The 22,862-nt window shown below is 38.2% G+C and overlaps 1 protein-coding gene across 1 annotated transcript in view; it reads left to right on the plus strand.

Moving 5' to 3' along the window:
* ANTXR2 (ANTXR cell adhesion molecule 2) overlaps positions 1 to 22,862 on the plus strand; it is a 122,574-nt gene that overhangs the window by 31,863 nt on the left and 67,849 nt on the right. The window contains exons 10-11 of the mRNA XM_082050326.1: positions 3,312 to 3,381; positions 21,127 to 21,205. Of these exons, the coding sequence (XP_081906452.1) occupies positions 3,312 to 3,381; positions 21,127 to 21,205 (149 nt within the window). The remainder of the gene's footprint in view (positions 1 to 3,311; positions 3,382 to 21,126; positions 21,206 to 22,862) is intronic.

A 22,862-nucleotide genomic window follows, 5' to 3' on the forward strand; every position in this document is an offset into this window, starting at 1 on the left:
GCCTGTAGGTGGTCTGGTATCACTAGGAAAGAAGGTCCCTCTGGGGACAGCAGCTGGCAGGATGTATACATCCTTCTTGTATTCCCAGTTCCTGCACATCCCAAATGTATCCAGGGGCTGGGATTATACCAACAGGAGGCAAGAAAAACAAAGCACCACGCCTCCCCCCCGCCAAAACAAACCAAAACAAACCCAACCAAACACCACGAACCCCAAAAGCCTATTTTTTCCCTACCTAATGTCTGATTTTTATATTAGCATGCCTTAAATTCCTACCCAATTGAACATGTGCTTCCAGTTTCTTTCTTACTCTGAATATCATATATGCTTGAATGGGCTGCCAATTTCTCCTGCCTGTTATATATCTAAAATAATTTGAAAGAATAACAGAATAGCACAGTAGCTCTAGACAAAGGCAACCTATGTAAAGAAGTTCTGCTTGTATAAATTTCCCTCCAGTTTCAATTAAAATTGTCACTTTTGTTTCCTATAATAAACTACAGCTTGCTTATTTACACTTGTTTTGTAAAATAGCTTTATAAAGCTAGAATTTGAAATGTTGTAAACTTACTGCTGCAGTTGCATATTTATTATCATGTACATATTATCATGTACGTTTCTTACTTGGAGAAGTGGGGAAACAGACTAGTTAAGTTCCAGGTAAATAAAATTAGTTTCCCACTATCTAGGGTACATAGTTACATGACCTGAAGTTAATCAGAACTCTAATTTCAGTTTAAGTGTCTGGTTTACAAGTCATCAGGACTCCTCAGTTCTATTCCTGCTTTGTTCCTGACTTTTGTTTACCACGAGCAGTCACTCCTCTACACCCCAGTCTGTCCATTGGGGAAATGAAAACAATAGCTCATACCTTCTTCGAGTGAGTGTTTTGAGGCTTCCATCAGTATGGTTATGTTTGTAGTGGTGTTCATAGCATTCAAGATATCCTGATGTTGTGCATTAAGGTACTGGTGGAGATAGAGACCTACAGAACATGAGAGTTAAGGAGGGATTTAACCATTTTCCATTAGCATCACACATGTAAACTGGTGTTGCGCAGTTTTTTTTTTTTTTTTCTTCTCAAGTATGTTATTACAGAGCTACTACCACTGTCACTGATGGGCTCGAATTTGGCCAGCAGTGGGTCCGTCTTGGAGGTGACCATCACTGGCTTTATTGAACATGGGGGAAACTTCTAGCAGCTTCTCACAGAGATCACCCCTGTAGCCCCCCCCACTACCAAAACCTTGCCATGAAACCAAATACAGCTGGGCTCTCCAAATCCACTGAGAACAAGAGGCAGACAGCTTCAAGTTCTGCAGCAGCTCTAGGTTAGGTATTAGGAGAAGGGTCCTCACTGTAAACATGTCTCAGGCCTGGAATAGGTTACTTAGAAAGCCTTTTAACAGCTTAGATGAGTGTCACTGAACAATGTCTGAAGCATGCTGCCTTTTTAAAATGACTTTTTAAAATGTTTTCCAACTCTAGTTTCTCTGGTTCCCTGGTGGTGCAGTCTTTTACAGCTGTACAGTGTGTATATCTGCTTTGCCATGGTAGAAATAACTATACTGGGACAGGATGAAGCCCCCAAATACTTGCTAGCATCTAATGTGAGAACTTCCAACTAGATCTCTGGGCTGCCTTTTTTATTTTTTCCTTTTGTTTCCTTTCTTGGCTTCAGGAAAGGGTGTGCTAAAGCACACAAAGGGAGGGGAATGGCATAGTGATGTATTATGTGATAATGATGTGATATATTTATTATTATATAAAACCACAATCTGTTGAATCTCCTGTATGGGGTGTCTTGCCAAAGGCCTCCTACAACCCACCCAGGTTCTTGTCTTCAGCAATGGACAACTGCAAATGTTTAGGAAGCAGTATAGGAAGAAAATAGGAACATTTAAAGTGATTCTTTCTTCCTCTGATATGAAAGCTGCTTCTCTACAGCTCTGTGCTGGGCTCCAAGCATTTTTGTCTCAAAGGAAACCTCAAAGAAAACAGTGAAGCTAGGATGGACAACAAGGTAGAAAGGACTTTTGGGCAGTAGCAGGAAGAAGGAAATTGTCCCCGGAAAACAAAAATTGTCCCTTTGTCATTGCATTATCTTTTACAAAAAAATCACTGTGCTTTCAGCAGAACCCTTATCATTTGAGGGAGTAATGGAGGATACTTGCATGAGAACATATTTGAAGTTAGAGTTCCCCTTATTGATAGCCTGGGCTCTGCTTTGGGATCATCCTCACAATGAAACAGTATTTTGTCAGTTCTTCTGGTTTTAAAAGATGCATTTGGCATGTTTTTCTTTTTGCATTTATAAAGAACCAATACCAAATGCTAGAAAGGAAACCTGCCAAATGTAGCTGTGGGATAGAAAAATAATCTATGAAACATACCATTAAGACAAAAACATATGGCAATGTGCTAATCCCTCTTCCCCACCTCACAACTAGCCCCAAATCTAGGCCAAGCAGTCAGTGCAGATTATAGCACATAAGAAAAGCTCATTTATGCCAACAGCTCCTCCTTCAGCTGCCCCTGAACTACTTGTATGTCTGCCTGTTCCCTAAATGCAGGACAGAGTCCTCTCCAAGTTTATCTGGCAGATCATTTATCTGCTCTCTCCCCAAAATCAGAAAATAGGGAATTCTTGCAGGAGCAGCTCCAGTACAGAAATGAACAATCCAACCGTGGGGATGTTTGGGACAGTGGTTCTGCCCCAAAGAGCAGAACTTTTCCCAGTTTACCAAATGCATGAGGTAAAAGAGCTCCCTCCTCTCCTTTTACAAGTGCAGAAAATGAGTGCTGTGCTGGACTCTGTGTTCTACAAATAGATGCTTTGTAAGCATGAGAGATTTGCAAACAGCTAGAGAGTCAAAAGCATGAGAAACACTGTAGAAACAGGCACTCCAATCACAGCTGATAAAATAGCCCTTGAATGTAATGTACATGGCTAGGCTAATTAGAAACAAAACTTCAACTTCAAAATTGTTCTCATTCTTTGAGAAAAAAAGCCTTGATTCTAGGAAATTCTCAGCATGAGCTGACATGCATAAAAAGAAGCAATGTAATGTGGGCTCATACTCACGTGTAAAGTCAACTATGCGTTTATATGTTCAAGATATGGCCTTAAAAAAAACCCAACAAACCACTTTTTTCCCCTAACTTGGGCCTACCTTCTTTGCAAGTTCCAGACATTGCCAAACCAGTACCCAGCAAGCTGTGATAAGGGAAGGGACTTCATAGCATGTTCATGCATCAGCTTCTCATTTAAACAGCACACTATATTAAGCTCATGTGATTTGTTTTTCCAGATGAAAAACCAAAAACGGTGGAATCTGAATTTTTGCTCTGCCCTGCACCAATCCTATACAAAAGCAGCCAGTAAGTACTTAAAAAAAAAAAAGTCATTTTGATAGAATTGGACTCGTTATTGCTGATGTTAATCATGAGGGGTTTTGCCTAGAGGCAGTCTTCTGTTGTTTTTATGGAGGGTGGTTTGTTGTTGCTTTTTTTCCCCATTTTTGTGTTATTTCCCTGGTGTACTTGCCAGCTTTGGAATGGGCTTTAAATAGTCATCTCTGACCAAACCAATTTGGACAGTGCCTTAAAAATGAATATTCAGCCAGTTTATTAAACACTGCAAAGGTCTGGCTTGTCATAAGTTTTATGCAGATTAGCTGTTTTAACAGGGCATAATATGCTCTCTTCTAGATGATCTTTAGGCTCATTGTTAAATAGATTACATTATCATTGACACTTACAAGCTATTATTAAAATTACATGTCAAGATGTGTACCACTGCTCAACATGTAACGATAAAACGAGGCACAAATTTAACAGCAACAGCAATCTCCTAATAGCGCTGTGGCTAAATTGCAGTTCTAGCCTTATTCTAAGTGTCACTGTCCACGGCTGCACGTGACTTCCAGCCCTTTGAGCAAATAATTCTTCCATCCTTCTCTCAAATTCAGACATGCCCTAGGCTTTTAAGATCACTTCAATTTCATTGTTCAGATTCATGAGATAGTAGCTTGAAAAGGAAATTCTAAGCTAATTAGAAGTCAGAAAACTGCATGTCAGATATCAGCCCTGTAGGAGGGAGGAGGCTTTGAGGCTACTGACTTTCTCGCTGTTTTGCAAGGAGTTCTTCTCAGGGAGTTATTTGGGATGAAGTTAATATTATTCTAGTAGGAAGCTCAGAAGTTCATTAACAGCTCTGCATTATCATTGTGTGGTAATTCTTAGCAGTTTAAGAACTAAGCATATTGCATAGATGATTTTTTCGAGTAGTTACTTTTCTGAGGAAAGCAAGAACCAAAGCTGTAAGACTGATAGCAAAACCCCAAATGCACATCTGTTTTGTCTCATTAAATGGTAACTGGGAGAAAAGTTGAAAAGCAGAAGGAAAAGCTTAAGTGATTGGAAGAGAATGGGGTTAATCACTGCAGAGGAGCTACATTGTAGCCTCTGTGCACCAGCCAAAGCTCTTCCCTGGGGAGTAAGCACTGATTTATACCAATACAGGAAAAATAACCATGGAAGAGAGTTACATTGGAGAGCAGAGGAAGGGTGAGTTCTTAAGATGAGTTCTTAATTCCATTTGTTTTCCTGATACTCAAGTTGCCTTCTACAAAGCTATGTGAAAATGTAGGATCTTGTCCTATGCGCAGCAGGAGTTTGTTACACCTATGTGCTGTTACATTAAACAGTGCAGTTGCACTGTTTTCCGTTGAGCTAGACTGAACATGGTTGTGTGCCAGTTGTACAACAAAACAGCTGTAACAAACTGCTGTCTTAGCTAAAATAAATCAGCACCACATATAGCTGTAAGAGAACTAATTTTATCATCAGGAATATGTACATCAATCAGGTTAAGAACTCCTCTCCCTACCAAGTATTTAAATGAACTTATCTTGCAATAGAAAAACCACCACAACAGATTGGGCCCACAATATTAAGCACCTCAAAACCTGAAGCTGTAAATGCTTTTCCACATACCTTTAGTTTGAGAGTATGTAAACAGCCTATTCTGCCAAATGAACATAAAATGCATAGAATATTTATTTATATAAAGCACAGTGGAAGTTATTTAAACATACTGCATTTTTTCTTGTTCTGTGAAGGGCTTGTTTGGCCTGAGAAACATCACTGAAATAGAAAAAAACTCACCATATTGTAATTGCAGTGTGGATCAAGCACCTAATTACAGCACATTTCTTACCAGCAGTGTTTGTAAGAATGTACAAACACTACACATGAAATTGTACTGCTCCACAGAAAAACAAACCAAAACAAAACATTTTGCAAAAGTTAGTATGTAAAACTTACTTCCATAACCTGATATTGAAATACTTGCAGCTTTGGCCCAGAGATAAACAGTTGGCTGTGCAGAAAACTGACAGCTATGAAAGATATGTACACACTTGAACTCTTGACTTTCCATTGGCACAGCTCAGGCTATTGCTGGATAGCTCCCAGTAATTCCTCTAGTGGAGCTAATATTAGTCACTAATGCAGCAGCAACCAGTCTGCTCTTTTTCTAGTGCTCTTTTTAGTGGAATTAAGAGCAACGCAAGCAACATTAGCTTTGTGACTTTTAAACCTGCAACTTTGTTTCTGGGTAAACAGTAAAGTCCCATGTAACTGGTTTCATTATAGTTTTATAATTTGAGACACTCCTTGTAGACTGATGAATTTGCACTTTTCACATGCAGAACAATAGAAACCCACGTGGAGTAAGTAAGATGCCAAAGTACCCAAGATCTTTGGTTGGTAAACCCTTGGTCTCCTGGGCTTAGGCCATTGTGTATTTCTAATTTCTTTCCAGCTCTGACTGCATTTAGTTAGGAGCCTCCAAAATGCCAGCTGTAGATTTAGCCAACCAAACATTCTTTATCAAAGCCTGCTTTTTCATAGTACCATGTAGCAGATGGATGTGGTGGTATCCTTAGGTTATGTGACAACATGACTGTGCGGCCTGTGCCACTTAAAATACCTTCTTGTCAAGCCAATTCCAAGGTGCAAAATTAAATAGTCTTCTTACAAAACTAGCTCATTTTAAAAGACCCTTGATTAGCTAACAAATGAGAACTACTTGGGATTTTCACAGGAGCAAGCTATGCATTATAAAAAAATGTTTGAACAAATGAAAATAATCCAGAAAATATCAAGTACACTCTGCAGGATGGTGAGGAGACAAACCCAAGAAAGTTGAATTGCTTTGCTTCATGTACTTTGAGAGATCATTTATATACTGTGAGGACAAGTGTAATATTACAACTAAACTGAGTTACTAAAAAGGACTCAGGTCCTACTGCATTGACCATTTAAAAGCCATATGCCTTTAGGGTCTTGGAGTATATTTGAGAAAATTGGTTCTCTTTTTTAGCTCAGGCTTGAATTTAGCTCAGGCTGTGGCTGTCCTGCCGCAGCACAAGGGAATCAAACTGAATCATATTGCTTTGACCTCTCCATTACTTTAGCTGTTTCTGTAATAATTATACTTTGGAAAGAAAATAGAGCCTTTGTCTCTTTGGAAGACCAGTATAAGAAAAAATGGTATATTTTTATAAGTCTGCCTTCTTGCTCTACCTTTGCTTTTCTTCATTTTGTTCCAAGTTCTTTGAGTACATGTTCTGAAAATGCATCTGTAGACTTGACTTCACAAACAGATGGCTTCTGTTCCTCTAAGCCAATGGTAAAATCCCCTCGGCCTATCCTAAGGCACAATATAGACATTTCTCTTATATCCTGAACATTTACAAATTCTTTTATTCGATGAGTGGGTGACAATAATGCAAGTTTAACCTAGCACAATGGTATAATATTTTACTGAAATATTTGTAGTAAATATTTACCTGTCTACTACTTAGATACCTAAATTTGTTGTTTAAACTGTAGTTTCTCTTTGAAGTACTACAGGAGGAGATTTTGGATTTGCTGGTACCTACTGAAAAAAATCCAATTTGATCTTGTGCATATACTTATCTAAAAAAATAAAGAAAGGTTTGGTCTAGGCTATGCAGTAAATTCTTCAAAACGAACCAAGAAGCTGAGAAATTATCATTGTTCTTAAAATAGTTCAGAAAACTACAGAGGTTGTTTTTTTTAAATGCAGCTGCAGTTTTGCTCATCAGCTTCTATGTTTATGCATCCTGCTCTTGAATTCACACCAAGTGTTTGCTCTAAGATTAGCTTATAAACTGAAGTGAGCATTTTACCTCTCAGTCCAACAAGAATAGTAAGTGTATTTTAACTTGAAACACAACAACTAGGTCTACCTGAACCCATATACAAAAAGTTGGTTGTGTTTCAAAACACCACCAAAAGGCTAAACATCAGGTTAAATGGGATCATTGCTTTCATTTAAGTATCACATGGTTTCCACCTCTCAGTTGAGTGACAATTTGACACCTTTGTGGTGAATGGCACTTGAATTTACCTATCTGAAGGGTGCCTTAGGATAGAAGTGGGCAATATCTTTCTCCTTGGGCTTGTAGGCTTAAGGAATAATAAAGCCAAAAAGGACAAATCCAAACATAAACCTGAGTGCAAGTGAAACTTCACTTACAGTTAACTTGAGCTTATGATCATATTGCATACAGAGGTGGTACAGTCTGCATTACTGCTTTTTAATGACCTTCTATTCAAATCATGTTGACTTCAGCTTGCATATATCTCTTCCTACATCCTGTCCAACATGAACAGCTGGTGGCACTTAAAAAGCGAAGATTAAATAGGATTTATTTTTGTGTGGTAGGAAGGAAAATTACACTTGTATTCCCAAATTCTTCGTTGCCTCCAGTTTCAAAGTATTCAACTTAAGTTTAGTCCCAAGTATGCAGTTCACTTGAAACAAAGTGCACAACAATTCAGGACAATCTCTGGTCATCAGATTTGTTTTATGTATTGCTAGTAGTAAGAGCTCTTGGCAAAAGAACAAGTTCAGTAGTTTACTAGTAATTTTAAATGTACTTCCTATCCAGACTGTCCAATACAGAGTTACTGAGAAAAAATTAATCTTATTGACCAAGTTGTATGAGAATCTGAATATAATTGGAGAATTTATAGCACAAACTCATACAACTATAAGATAAAGTAAGAACTTTTGTCCTAGAAAGAAAATATAATGAGAAATGATCTCTAGGACTAAGCACATTGCTTTATGTTTCTGAGCTGCAAATACTACCTTGAAATGTGCTTTTATTTGGCTGTTAACCAGACTTCTGACAGCAGAAGCCTGTGTCATTCAAGTCTTTGTTCTTCCTGTTGATAACAGCTGCTTTGCTTGTTTTCAACTTGTGCATGGGATGGAAGCACAGAGGGGATTCAACAGCATTGTGTGGTTTCTGCACTGTCACTTTCAAGTCTTTACATTTTAATATTTTGTTTTGGTTTATCACTGATTTCCTTTTGATCCTGTCTTTACAATTCAGGAGTCGTCCCTTAGGCCTTTGGAATGAAAAGATGAAGAAAGGAAAAAAGTAACTATCTCTTTATAGAGCACCTTTAAGTAGCTGATTTCAGAAACTAGCTTAACCACCTATTGCATCCGTGTCTTCCTCTTAAGAAGTTTCTCAACTTCCCTACATGTGAAAACATAAAAATCTAAAAATTAAACAGGAAAAAAAAAAGTTATTTCCCCACAGTAGGAAGCCAGCCCTGTAATGTTTAGTAATGCTATTTGGGTGTTTTTGTTTGGCAGTCCACATTACCTGACCTCAGTCTATTTTTGTTTGAGCTAGTGCTAAAACAAGCTTCATGTCTTGTCTTTTTTATACCCTTTTTTTTTTTTTTTTTGGATAGCCTATGATCACCTAAATGCTGGCAAGAGATTTTTCTCTCTGGTCAAAGTTTGGGTAGTATGATCTGAAGTACAGGTTGAAGGCAGAATTAGTTGCTCTGCTTTTTGCTGTGGATCACATAGAGGGCTGCAGACAATGGGAAATAACCACAAGCTTCAAATTAAACACTGCTTTGGGTGCATTTTTCAATATGTGCTTCAGGGAAGTCAAGGTTCTGTCTTCTGGAAGAGCTTGTAGCTCTGTGCAATTGGGCAAGTTGACTTGTGTATCCAGTGCATTTCTTCCTATGGGTTTCTGACAAATTCATGTAAAAAGCATAAAACTGCAGGAGTCTCTTTAAAGCATATTCATTGCAGTTTGCAGGACGCACCAAGAAGCTCCTGCTCACTACTTTAGAGGTCTTGAACGTTATTTACAGCAGCTATGCAGGAGAAAACTAAAACCAGCTGAAAACCCAAGAATTCATGCCCAAGTTGTGACTGGCACTCTTACCCTCAGTTTCTGCCTCCCTGGGCAACAATCTCGCAATACAAAGCAGAATCACATGCTTCATATTTAATTATAGTTGTTTTTTGATTCAAAAATATTTCCATGAACGCAGAACAGTGGTATATTGAGTCTCACCTTCCAGTTTCAAAGTGTCACTTGTATTAATACCAGCACAAGATTTAAGAGGAAGAATACAGAAACATGAAAGCAAACAGACACAGTGAAGATGAATGGATTGTAGGCTCCGTCCTGCAAATTACCTCATTTGGTTTCTAGACAGCTGCTCTTTTTCAATAGCAGCTGAAAGGTGTTCTACAAAATGGTTGTCATGGCAGGCTTCTAACAAAGGATCCTAACTATTACCCCTCTTCCCTGACTAGCCCAAAGACAGAGCATATTATGCCTTTACTCCATCCACTGCTTCTTGTGACACGAACCTGGGAGCCAGAAACTTAAAAATTACTTCTGAATTTCATCTCTTGGGGAACAAGAACATGTTACATTGGCCAGCAATGTTTCCAAGTTCATTATGCAGGCAGAATGCCATGCAAGTGCTTGCATCTTCAGGGATATGTATAATACATGCAGAAGCAGTGAAGCCATCATTTTCAAGTTTGATTTGACTATACTAAGAAAGCCTTTTTCTACTGTTAATTCCCTTTTCTTCTCCAATACCTGTAGGAGCTTAAACAACTCTTCTGGCTTCCTCCCATGTGCTAGTACATATGCAGTATTAAGAGACATATAGTTAAGGCATTTACCTAGGGCATTTCGGTTTTCATTAATACACAATGATCAGATTTCATAAATCTATTTTCTACTGCAGGTCCTTTATGGAATCTTTATTTTTGCCCTTCTTTTTCCTGTGGTTGACAATGGCAAAGAAGTGATCCTTTGTAAGGTGACTGATGTTTAATACATTTGCCTAATTAACTTCTGACTAATAATTCTAACCCATTAAGTAGCTAGTTAGTATATGTTTTGAATAAACACATCTGGTCGTGCAATGAGTGAAGATTTTGTCTACGTGTGGGTGACAGATGTGATGGTAGTTTCCCCAGTGCTCTCTTTTAAATAATTAACAGCACACTGGTGAAGAAGCCTTAGACAGACAGCCACAAAACCAGCTGTATAGTTTCAGAGCTGTGTCTGTGGACATGTGCCTCATCTTGTTAGTCTGCTTCATCTATTACATTCCCTTTTCTTCGGTATTTCAAAAGCTATGTGTAGCTCTAAGAAACATCCTTTTAAGTAACTTTGGACTCTTGGCTTCTGGTCTGAAAGGCAGCAGAAGGAATAATGTGTCAGGCCACCCAAGGGGCAAATAGTTTTGAATTCACAAGCCTTGCAGATTGATCTCACTTACCAAACAAAGGGCATTTGAAACAGTCCCGCCCTACTGCTTCATTACTGGGAGTTGCTAAGCTAGGTTTGGAAACAACCTTCTTTTGAAAGAAATGTCATCTCATGGTACCCTACTTCTTTATGTAGTCAATAGCTTCTTAGGCTGCAACAGCTGGTAACTCTTATCGATCTCAAAAGTGAGAAAAGCTAAGATTAGTTACATGCAGAAGAGATCATTCCTTCCAACTCAGCTGTCATTTTGTTTTTCAAAGTTTGCTTTTTGTGATGGGGCTGTTTAAAGTTCTGTTTTTTTCAGGCAGAGGGAGGAGGAATTATGCCAATAAATTAAATAAACAACAGGATATTTTGCAAGAGACTAATTCGCACAAATTTTACTCCTTAAAAATGTAACCTGAGTTCTTGCTTACCAAAGCGCAAGGTAAGATTTGTTCCTACCTCCAAGGGTCTGTGAACCCTGATCATTCTGTGGCTGTACCATAATGGTTAACATGCAACTGTCATTAGTTCTAGTGATACAGGCTCACAGTCTGTGACCTTTGTTTTGTAAGGCATCAACAATAGCACAGCTGCCCCTGCATAGTTGAGATCTCAAACCTGCAATTTGGCAAGAGTAACAGAACAAATTGGATAAATATACATAAACACATTGTGAAGAAAGGGAAAACAGAACAGAATGAACCAGAGCATCATCCTAGAACTTGTTTGATAGGAATGATTTGAGTAGGCATATGGTATAATTAAATGTGCTTTCAAAAACATTGGCCTGATTCTTCAAGCAAATATTAAATAAATATCTAAATAGAAAGAGAGCTGACATAGTATCATTATTTGCCTCAAAGGAGGCATATGAATGCCTTTGGAAATGTGTGCAAGTGGGGGCTGGGCGTGAATGATAAGCAGATTTACATTCCCACACAAAAATTGTCATTAGCTTATTGTTAAGATTACACAGTTGTACTTTCTTCTAACACCGCAAGCATTAAGAAACCAGGCAGGCAATGAGGTAATATTTTGACCTAACTCAGCATCAATTTTCACGTCTTATTAATTCAATGTTGGCATAACAGACCATGACAGCCACTGTAATACCTCTCACACACAGTTTCCATTCAACCATACTACCTACAATGCACATATTCAAGAACTGAAAATCATTGCTCTGCTCATCTACACTATGACCTTTCAATGCTCTGTTATTTAGGAACTCAATAACAACTGTAAGTTAAAATTAGCCTTTGTCTTTCCACATGCCTTTTACAAGAAGCAAATATAATAAGCCAAGAAATTCTAAATGTGTTATTATAAAATAAGTCTAAGCATGTATTTAGATGATGCTCTTCACAAGTCAGACCAGGTATATTTCCCATATAAGCTGCATGCAAGTACCCAAAACCATGTGATTTCCAGAGTGTGTAGCTAAACTTATGAGATGATCTACATATTCAGACAAGCCCCCATAACTTCATCAAGTTTGTTAATGCGAAAAAAACCATTAATTTTTCTGCCTTAAGGAGTATTGAGAAGAGTTGTGTGCAACTTAATTGAGTTGTATTGTGATGTGGAATTAACTGAAAACCAGGTGAACATGATGATTACTGTCCTTTTCTATGGCTATGACTGGAATTGCTGTTATTATTTTTATTTTGTCTCTTTTTCCTCCTTGGCTGAGAAAGGTAAAATTGTGGGAAACCTGTTGCAATCAGAGAAGGAGGACCAAAGAAGGGAAGCTCTATCCAAGCTGCAGATTTGACTTGTGTACTTTTCAGGAGTCATTTAAGAAAGGATGACTATTTCATGGGGAGTGTTGAGCATTTTCTATTCTCTTTCCTACTAACAAAATACCTACACCTTCTTTTTGTGGCATTGTCAAATGCTTTACTTGTCAAGTAAAGCAAGAGATTAATTTGGCCACAGAACTTAATTACTCATTAATGTAATGAGGGGGTGTGTGCACATGATGAGTACTTAGCCACTTGAAATTTAGGCAAGTTGTTTAAATACTCAAACGTGAGTTTTTAGGACCCATTTCCAAAGTCTCATCCTCAGTCTGTAAACTATATTGTGACTGTAAATTGCTTGAACAACAAACACCTTGTCCAAAGAAAAGGGGAACACTTAAAATCAGGATTAAAGAGAGTTTCTCAGTTAAGAGGTATCTTATTGACCGAGATACTTCACATTCCAGGTAATACCAGTAATTCCTATTAAAAAAAAACCCAAAAGCACAATAAATCCCTATGACAAGTTACCTCTCAGGAACCTGTTGTGTAGCTGTACCTTAGGAAGTATGTGGTGGAGAACAGGCAGTCTGCTGTTACAGAAGGAAGCACCAGCCATCAGAACAAATAGGGGACTTCATTTGACTTGCCAGCTTTCGTACATCCAGTTGCTCTTCCCTATGCTTAGTAGCTGAGTGGTTCTTAAATGTTGAAGATGTAGTAGTAGCCAAAACCAAGGAAAAAGAAAGGAAGTGAACTCTGTTTGCCTCCTTTTAACTTTCTGCTGCCCTCGTTAACCATGTGACTTAATTGTGCTCACAAATTGGTAGGCTGGATCTTTGAATTAGGTTGTTTTTACCTGTTTTCATTCCAGGACCTCTGTGCTCAGGCGACTGAAATACTTCTCCATCATAAATGTACTCATAGCTCATTAGGCCCATTGATTCAATATTAACATTGTGTTTCAACAGAAACAGCTATTCTTCCCCAGAAGCAGTGGATAAAGAGGGCTGACATGAATCAAATCCTCTCCTACCTGAACTCATTCCTTTCTTTGCAAAATCACTAAGAGCACTTATTTTCAGCATCAGTGCTTTAGCCTTTTTTTTTTTTTTTCCTGTGCAAACATTTTGTTCCAATAAAAATGAAAAAGCATATGGCTACTAATCATTGGTTGCTCACATGGTACCATCTCTTCCCACCCCTCTGTTCCCATCTCTCCTCCCCCCAAAAAAAGAAAAAAAAAAGCTAGCAAAATAAATTTGGGTAGAGGGAAAACAGAAATATAGCTGAATTAGTCTTAATATGTGTTATAAATATTAACTTCTGAAAATATTTTAGAAATACATTTAGTTTGACACAATTAGAGTATAATGGGAACTATTCACAGATGGGAACATACTCAATGAATTGTATAGGCTGACTGGCTCCTAAGACATATGGATCTGATGTTAAGATCAGTAGTAATTTCTAATGCAGTCCTTCACGTTCCTCTATAGGGCACACAGTGTTCCCAGAGCACTGAGAAGGAGTGCATGAGCAGAACTAAGTGCTTAATATTATGCAGTGGACATAGTATCCTGAGCTGAATTAATAGACTAATTTAACATAATAATAACATTTCATACCCTGTTACTGCAGGTTCCCATGATTCCATGAGATCAGATCTAGTTCATTGCCGGCTTACAGTTCTTTCAAACTCAAAAGCACTTTCCAGCAGTGAAATGCTTCTGTCCATTTCCCATGGAAAGCCAAAACCCAATAGACAGTATATTGAATATGCTGCTGAGAAAGCTAGATAGTTCTGGGGTAACAAGAGTGGATCCTAGGGGAACTGTAATTTGAATTTATGTCAGTGCTAAGCTACACCAAGAAAGGAGAGAGAGAGAGAGGAAAAAAATATTAGAAAATAATTTGTACTAATTCTTACCAAAACCCCAGAACACCATAATGATTTGCATAAAGTGCAGATCTTGCTATCCTCAGGAAAATAATTAGGTATTCCATTTTATGCCTGTGTGGTTGGTGGGAGGAAAACAACTCTGACCATTTATCGTAATTGCGGATTATTAACTGTCTCCAGTAAAATTCCCATTGACTAGAGCAAACTGTTTCCTGTGCTTCCCAGTCAGAGCTGACCCTTGGCAGAGTGGAACTGCACTGAACATCTGGCAGGCAGGGATTGTAATCTTGCTCCAAGGGAACTTGCTGGGTCCTTATGCAGCTGGGGCTTTTGATCTAGGAAAAGCAACTAAACCAGAAGTATGGACGTGAAATGCCTTCCTCTGTGGCTCTGTGTTGCCTCCTTCTGTTGCAAGGATGTGTCCCTAGGCTCATATTTGTAGTCCTGGAGTGCTTGTTAACCGAGGCCAGGGGAAAGGATATTCTGTACTTTGGTTGGTTAGAATGTGTGGGTAAATATTAGTTGTTTCCCCAGCAAATAATGGCAGGTAATTTCAAACAAGCTGGTGAAATGAAACCCCTGTGTCCATACACTGAGGTTGGAGCTTAGGCATAATTAATGGTCCACAAGCAGATCCATCAGAGACACCATCACCTACCGCTCAGAGTCCTATGGCTGTCTCCCCTACAGTATAGCTGAGCATTAATTGTCTTCTTCTGTATGCCAGTACATCTGCTTTTCAATCCTCAGGCAGAAAAGGAGGGATGGCATGACAGAGGCTACCTCACTTGGCACTAAAAATTTCAGTCCATCTCCTGAGGGGAGGTCAGTATTTTTTGGCAATGGAGCTTATCCTTCGAACGGTAAACCATGGAATACTTGCACTGAGTGAGACCTTGTATTTGTTCCAGCTATGAACAGTGGTGAACATTTCAGGTTAAAAACCTGAACATGCTGTTGTCAGTCATAGTGTGTTCCAGTTTCCCCATCTCTCAGGTGACCATCAAAATAATGTATGGTCACATTGGTACCCCTTTGTGCAGCCAGACTGTTGTGTAGCGGATGGTAAGTTACATGGGGTAAAGTGATTGGAATACATAAAAATGATACTTAAATTGATAGTTCTACTGAAGCCTTCTCCCACCACTGTTACTGATTTTCCAGTGTGTGATTTCTGTATACAGAGCTATATGTATGCAAAATATGTATAGATATATTTAGAACACATAAACACACACACTATTGGCTTACCAATATTAACTGTGTAATAAAGCTATACATTAATTCATAGGAGTATTTTTTTAGGGGAAAGCACCCTTTTAAGTACATAGATCAAATTTTTTCCTTCCTACTATGTACAGCATTTCAGCTATTTTAGTGCTGGCACTTGATTCTAAAATACCTTTAGTCACCATAATTTTAATAACTTTTTGAGCAGTTGCCAGTTTAATTTTCAGTGTGTGAAAATTGGAGGTAAATTATTTATTACTTTCAGCAAATGTCTTTCACAATTTTATTTAATTTTTTTCATGTTTTTTAATGGGTCATAAAATGGCACTCTTTTATTGGATACTCATAAAGTAAGGTGCAAATGAATACTTTGCAAGTAGGTTACTGTGGATTGAAATGTCAGCTGTATTTCACAGGATATGAAATTCTTTAGACCAGAGCTATAGCAACATATGGCAGTGGGCCACATTCCTCTTCTGTAATAGCAGTGGACATAAAGGAAAGAAAGAATTGCGATTGCTGGGTCTTCTCAAGTTACATTTTTTGGTAAATTATTTGTTGGATTGGCTAGTGGGCCAAGACTGATGCAATTTTGAATTGCAAGTCTTGTGGGTAACTTTGGTCATAAATAAGAGCATTTTTTAAAAGCTCTTTTCAGACTAAGTTTTCCAGAATTGATTCCCATCCAAAAAGTGATACTTCACAGATAAAATATAGGACAATCCTTTCCACATTAAGCAAGGACTGTGAACTGTAAATAAATCCCACAGTTTTTCCTATTACAAGGAAATAGCTTAAAAGGTATGGACCACTGGAAAATGGCACATTAGACCTGTGGTACCTAAGAAGCAATTGAGTTTGTGACTATCTGGACAGCATGTTAATTACACATGCTTATTAGCTCAAGTTTGCAATCTTTTTGATTACACTTTACTCAAGTGCCATGTCAGAAGTGATCAAAAGATACAAATGAGTGTCCTGGATAAAAGCCTTAAACGGACACTGGATTTGGGCACTGCTGTGGTTTTGAGGAACAGTGTGAAGGGCTGCACTTGTTTTTCCCTGGAGGCTCGTTCCTGCAGCCATGTTTTTTTTTCCATCTAGACAGAGAAGCTGGCCAACTCCTTGTGTTCTTGGGTATAACTGCAAGAAGGCCTGGGTATTTGTGCATGGAGTGAGTGGGCCTTGATGACCAGAACCTCTGATTATTATCTTTGGGTTCTGCTTCCCCATCCCCAGTGCACAGATGTAAAGTCCACACTGTAAACCACACAGACTGTGTCACAGAGCAGAGAAGAGGCTTTAGCTGGGCATTGGAGGACAGCTTCTGGGGTTGCTACAGCAACATCAACATTTACACTTCCTGATTCTTTGTGGGTTATATTTAGGGTTGACCTGAAAAGATTTGCAGCAACTTTCAAGAGTTCAATGCTTGTTTTTTTTCTGTGTGGTTATAAAACTAGTGTCGATCTAACCTGTGCTTGCAAAAATACAGTTATGTCAAAAGGTCTGGTTTACTTCAGGGATAGTCTGCCCTTGCATGCATAGCTGTGTTGTTTGGGTGTGATCAGATCACAGTCAATCAAGCACAGTAAGGATTCAATATGGGCCTAATACATGCCAGAAGAGTCTTTCTTTGGATGGGTAGGGCATTGGTGCCTCTTCTCTTGTCTCACTCTCTGTACACACCTCAGCAGAAGGAGAGACAATTTTCCTTGAGTGTTTGGAAAGCAACTGAGGTATTATGGATGTAGTCATGTGAATCACATAAATAAATGGTGGGAGATCTGACCATACGGACTTCTAAAACCAGGTATTTAGTGTCTGTGGAGGTATTTTTGAAACATTTCTGATCACCGCCACTACAGAGACTGAAGGTACAATCTTATGACCAGCTGACCAAAATCTGTGCTGCCTCTTCCTTTGTGATCTAAGGCTGTTATAAAAATTCTTATAAAAAATTTATTTATAAAAAATTTCTTCATTCTCATAACCCTTTAAATGGTATTCCTTCAGTCTGCAGAAAAAAATATCAGCAGGGGCCCAAAGATTTAGAAATGTTATCTGGTGACATAGGCTGGTTGAGCTCTCAGCTGATTTGAGCTTTACTGAAGGAACATGATAACAACATACTGACAATCACCTGTGGGAAATGAAGGTACTCTCAAAATATAATCAATTCAGAATGCCATTTTATTTTCTAAATATTTGCAGTTTATGCAGAGTACTGAGCTAAAACCCTCACACATGTGGACAGTTATTAGCAAGCACTGGATGTATTTATCTATAAGTCTTTCTCTTGGATGTTTGTGAATGAATAGAATAAATAGTGTGCCTGGTTTTTGGAACTCCAAATTTGAAGAGGCAGTGTTTATATGAATCAGAAGTATGTATAGCCCAACAAACAGGTGTATGCTAAAGAAATGAAAAAAATGCATTTCTTATACTCTACAGACATGACAATTTCAGGAAAGAAGTGATTTTGTATGTTGACAGGTTCATCCTTTTGAAGATGAGGTAATTATCTGTATGAGTTCACTTTGTGGTTTCTAGAACTGTACAAGTATGATCAACTCCTATGAAAATCTCAAATGGCTCATCCCTGCAGCTGTGTATCAAAATGGAATTTGATACAGAAACTGGTTGTTCTTACTGCATTGTATCTGTGTTGATAGCTGATATGTTCAGTGAGCCCATTGCTTGAGATATTTGTCAGCCCATCTGACAGCTAAAGGTTAGAGGAATGCAAAGCTTGACAGTAGCGACGTGGCACATGGCACCAGAGACCTGAAAGCAGCTCCTACTGCAGTCAGTGGGAGTTGCAGCTGTGGGCCCAGTTCTCATTTAGACACATGCTTTATCGGTGCCCTTTTCTGGGGCCGGAATGGTGTACAGAGGCGGTACTATGAATGAGGATTTCACTGGCAACAGAGATTGGTCCCAGAGAGGGCAATAAGAGCTTGCTCAGTGGTACCTCCTAAAAACAGGGGTAAACTCACCCTTGTAAGAACTGTCCGTAACAAATGGCCTTTAGTAACTGGCTTAAGTAGACTTTGCTGTTCAGTTAATGGCAAGTCTCTTCCTGGGCCATGTTGCTGGACTGAGAATTTTTTGCCACTTTTGAAGATCTGTTTCCACTAACTCACACACTGTAATCGGAATTGTTTACTTGTCATTTACCTGGTGTGGCTGTGTTCTGAAGCTAAGAGTCAGGAGGAAGGATGATATTGCCAGGCAGGAGAGGGAATTGGTTGCATAGCAGAAAAAAAAAACCCCAAAACCAAAACCCCCCAAAATAGGAAATTGAGGATTCACATTCACTTTCTTAAAAAAAAAAAAAAAAAAGAAATAGGAAAAAGTGAGCATCTGAAAGCACTTTGGAAATTTGACCCCAGGAGCTGGCAACAACTTTAGTCAGATGTTACTGGCCAAATCTAGCAGTTCTTCACTGGTGCATAGGCAGAGCTATTTCTGATCTCAGTGGGAGTTCTGCCCAACAAGAGACTACAGAAATGGTTCCAAACAAAGATAAAAGAGCTGAGAAAAATCTAAAATGTATTTAGATACAGTTAAAATATGATCAGAAATAAAGTCAATACAGGAAGTATATAAGGACTTGGATTCTTAAAGAACATAATATGTTGATTAAAAAATCAAAATTACTTGGTGTACTATATTTGAATTTAGTGCAGTTGGAAGGATTCTTACTGTGCTACTAGGCTTCAAACCAGGCAATGTAATCCCAATTATGGCATCAGTCACTGGGAAGGCACCCATCATTACTGAAGAAAGTTCAGGAAAAGTAGAAAGGCTGAATAGCTTTTATGTTCAGGAAACAACCACAATGAATGCTCTTTCTTGGGTAACCATGTTCAAACTTGGTGTGGAGCCTGTGGCATGTTTCTCTAAGTCATATGTTTAAAAGGCAAGGCTAATGGGGAATAAATGAAACATTTAAGAGCTTAATCTTTCCTCTTTGAAATTGTGCTTACCTGAAAAGTTGCCATCCAAAAATATAATACTTCTGTGTGCTGTGAATTCTTTGCTACTTATGGGCTGAATTCAGTTTTCAGTTACACCTGTGCAGTCATAGTTAATGCAGTAGTATGACCAGGGTGCAAAAGGATGTGACCCCAGGAGACCAGAAAGGGTCATGTTAACTTACTGGGCTGTAGGTTTGTGACTTGGAGAGAAAAATGTGTAACATGATGTGTTTATGATGCGCAAATCTCAAAAAGATTTGAGAGTTTGAACATATAAATTTCTTCAGGGACACCTGTCGGGATTTGGGTTGTGTTTCAACAGCACAGTATGTACCTAAGTCCTTCTCTGATCAAGAAATGGCACAGAATGAAACCCTCTCCCATTGAAGTCAATGGCATTGTCTTGCCAGTCAAACTCCAGCAGAATTGTCATGCTGAAATTTCTTACAGCATTTCTCATAAAGTGGCAAAGCTAAACACTGAAAATTAAAAAAAAAAAAAATTAAAAATTCCCATTTTAAAAATTCATCACTAACAAAAATTTTGGTATAGTTTACTTTATTTAGTGACTTGGGAGAAAATTGAATTAATTTTTTATTTTTATCTGTTCTGATTCACTTATTCCAGTAATAATTAGAAGTTATTCTTTCTGTTAGCTCAATTATTGATAATACAGACCATTTAATAATGAGTTTAGCAGAAGCAACATACATAATTTTTACTAAAACTGAAAAAGAAATTAGCCAAATTAGTTAAAATAGCTTTGAACTCCATATTGACTAAAGCATTTGTGCCAGAATAAAAATACATGACATAGAAGAACGGTATAAATGATTAATCATTTTAGTTCACGGATATCTATATTTTTATTTAATTACATCTATGGATAATATAAACTGTCTGAATCTTGGGAATCCAAGCCAGAGAAGCTGAAGAGTCTTCTTATGTTTAACATTCACCATGTGTTGTTTTCTGCTAAGGTTAATTTGTAAAATGTAAACCACATACTATTTGTATGCAGTGTTTGTGTTCTATTTATAGAAAGTCTTGACCATTTATAATTATCCGACATTTTTATCCATAATGTCTGCATATAACTAAAGAGATGTTTATGGAACAGACAAAACAATGTTATTTTTATAGTTGAACTTCAATTTATTTTATGTAAAACTTTTAACAGTATTTTATGCTATGTGAAATAGAGAAGAGAGATTCTCTATTCAGATAGCTCTCTATCTAGAAGACTAAAATTATTTCTAAATAGTAATCAACAGTACCACAGGAGACTGCATATATTTAGTATCATTCATTTTAAGCAGCATAAAAATAAGCTTGGTCTGAAATAACCAAAAATTGGTTCCTGGAAGCCACAAGATCCGCATAACAGCCAAGTACCTTGATCACTTAAAAGTCATCAGAAGTTTCTAGAAATGGTAACACAAAGTAATCATGTTAATTTTATGATTTCTGTGAAGATGCTTCTCACGTCTAGTGCCACTCAGAGGCACCAGCTCCTGTTTTCCTAAGAACACTTTCTCTGTTGGAGTCTGTGCATACAAGTGCCTCTACACTATGTAGGTGCTTTTATTGACTGTTTTATGGCTGCTGACTTTTTTTTCCCTCTTTCTTTCCAGAACTCTAGAAGTTTTGGTGAGTTTGAATGAAGGGCAATCATTCATGTCCAGCTCATTAACAATCACCGCTTCAGAATGTGTAAGTAAATGGCTAACATCATTCAATGTAAAATCCTGAAATCCAGTTCCTCTTTTGGTTTTACCATTTCACGACCTCTCACTGCAGAGAACCTCAACGCATGGCAAGCTGCATTAGATGTTTAGAATGCAGGAATCCACCTACCTGAAAAATACACCCATGCAAACACATCCAGAATATATATAATTTAATGATATATTTCTTAATATGTAGGTGCTTACATACATAGAAGTCCTAAGTTGCTTTCTCTGTATTTTGAGACACACTTGGAATCTGTTTTACAACACATGTTTATGTTTATACACAACAAAGAGTTTTCAGCTGTTTTGAATTCCCTGATGGGGTGTGTGTGTGGGGGAGTTATAGACAGGATTTTTTTTTTCTGCTGTTACATAAAACAGTTTCCTTAATTCTTCAAATTAAGGTAGCAAACAGCTTTATTTTAGGAACATATTTTTTGCAGGATTCCACATAAGTATTACTTTATGTATCATCTGAGACTCTCAAATATACGAAAGCCAGTTCTTACGTGGCAGGCTTGGAGATTTACTTTTGCTTTCTGACATAGGCTCTGTTATAAGGGTTTCTCCTTTCATTGCTGCTGCATCTATTTTGCTGGCTGCTTCAGGAGCAGCTCACTTAGACAGTACAAAGAACTGCATGTAGAGGGAAAGCCCTGGAATTCTCCTCCTCTCAGGCTACCTGTGCTGGCTCTGCCCTGAGATCCAAACAGTGTATTTGTGTGTTCCTTGTCTGTGCTGGGCTTACATTTTTCTATAGCTTGTGAATTGTATTCTGCTAAATATATTACAACAAATTACTTTAGCACTGTGTGCAGCTGTGACTTTCAAAATATTAGGAAGCTTCCATGCCATTAGAGACATGCTCACTATAAATATAATCATGTCATAAGAGACAGGTGTTATACACTCATCTAGGGTCCTGTTCCAGCCCAGTTCCACTGAAGCTGAGCAGGCAGAACCTTAGATCTTCAGACTGGGTATGGAAGGTTGTTACAATCCTACAGGAGGATACTGCCACCATGTAACTTTAGTGCCTGAATAAGGAGTGTAAGCTCTCAGCTCCGTTTATTAGGGGAAACAGTCTTCGCCAAAGCACAGGCTAGAGTGCCCAAGTTAAGCCTAGAGTTAAGGTAGTAATATTGTCATCCTCCTATGTTTTTATCATAGGCTTATAGGAAAGAGTTAAAAGCAGCTCGTAGGATAAGCCACATAGGCAGTCAGTGACTTTTCTAACTTAATATATAAAACTTCTAATCTCACATTTCTGCTGTCTGTTAATTTCTTCTATATTACATAGGCAGGACAGTCAAAATTCTTGCAGTTAGACACAAGACCACTATGTAGTTTTGAAAATGTGCTGTGCTTGGATACCAATACAATGTTTCTTTAAACTTGTCTCATTTAGAATCCTAGAATCGTTTCAGTTGGAAGAGATCCTGAGGATCATCAAGTCCAACCATAGCCTAACCTAACCTAACTCTAGCACTAAACCATGTCCCCAAGAACCTCGTCTAAACACATTTTAAACCACTCCAGGGATGGTGACTCCACCACTTCCCTGGGCAACCTGTTCCAATACCTGACAACCCTTTCCATGAATAATTTTTTCCTAATATCCATTCTAAACCTCCCCT

The sequence above is a fragment of the Streptopelia decaocto genome (assembly GCF_964273445.1).
Source record: "Streptopelia decaocto genome assembly, chromosome: 4".
NCBI lineage: Eukaryota > Metazoa > Chordata > Aves > Columbiformes > Columbidae > Streptopelia > Streptopelia decaocto.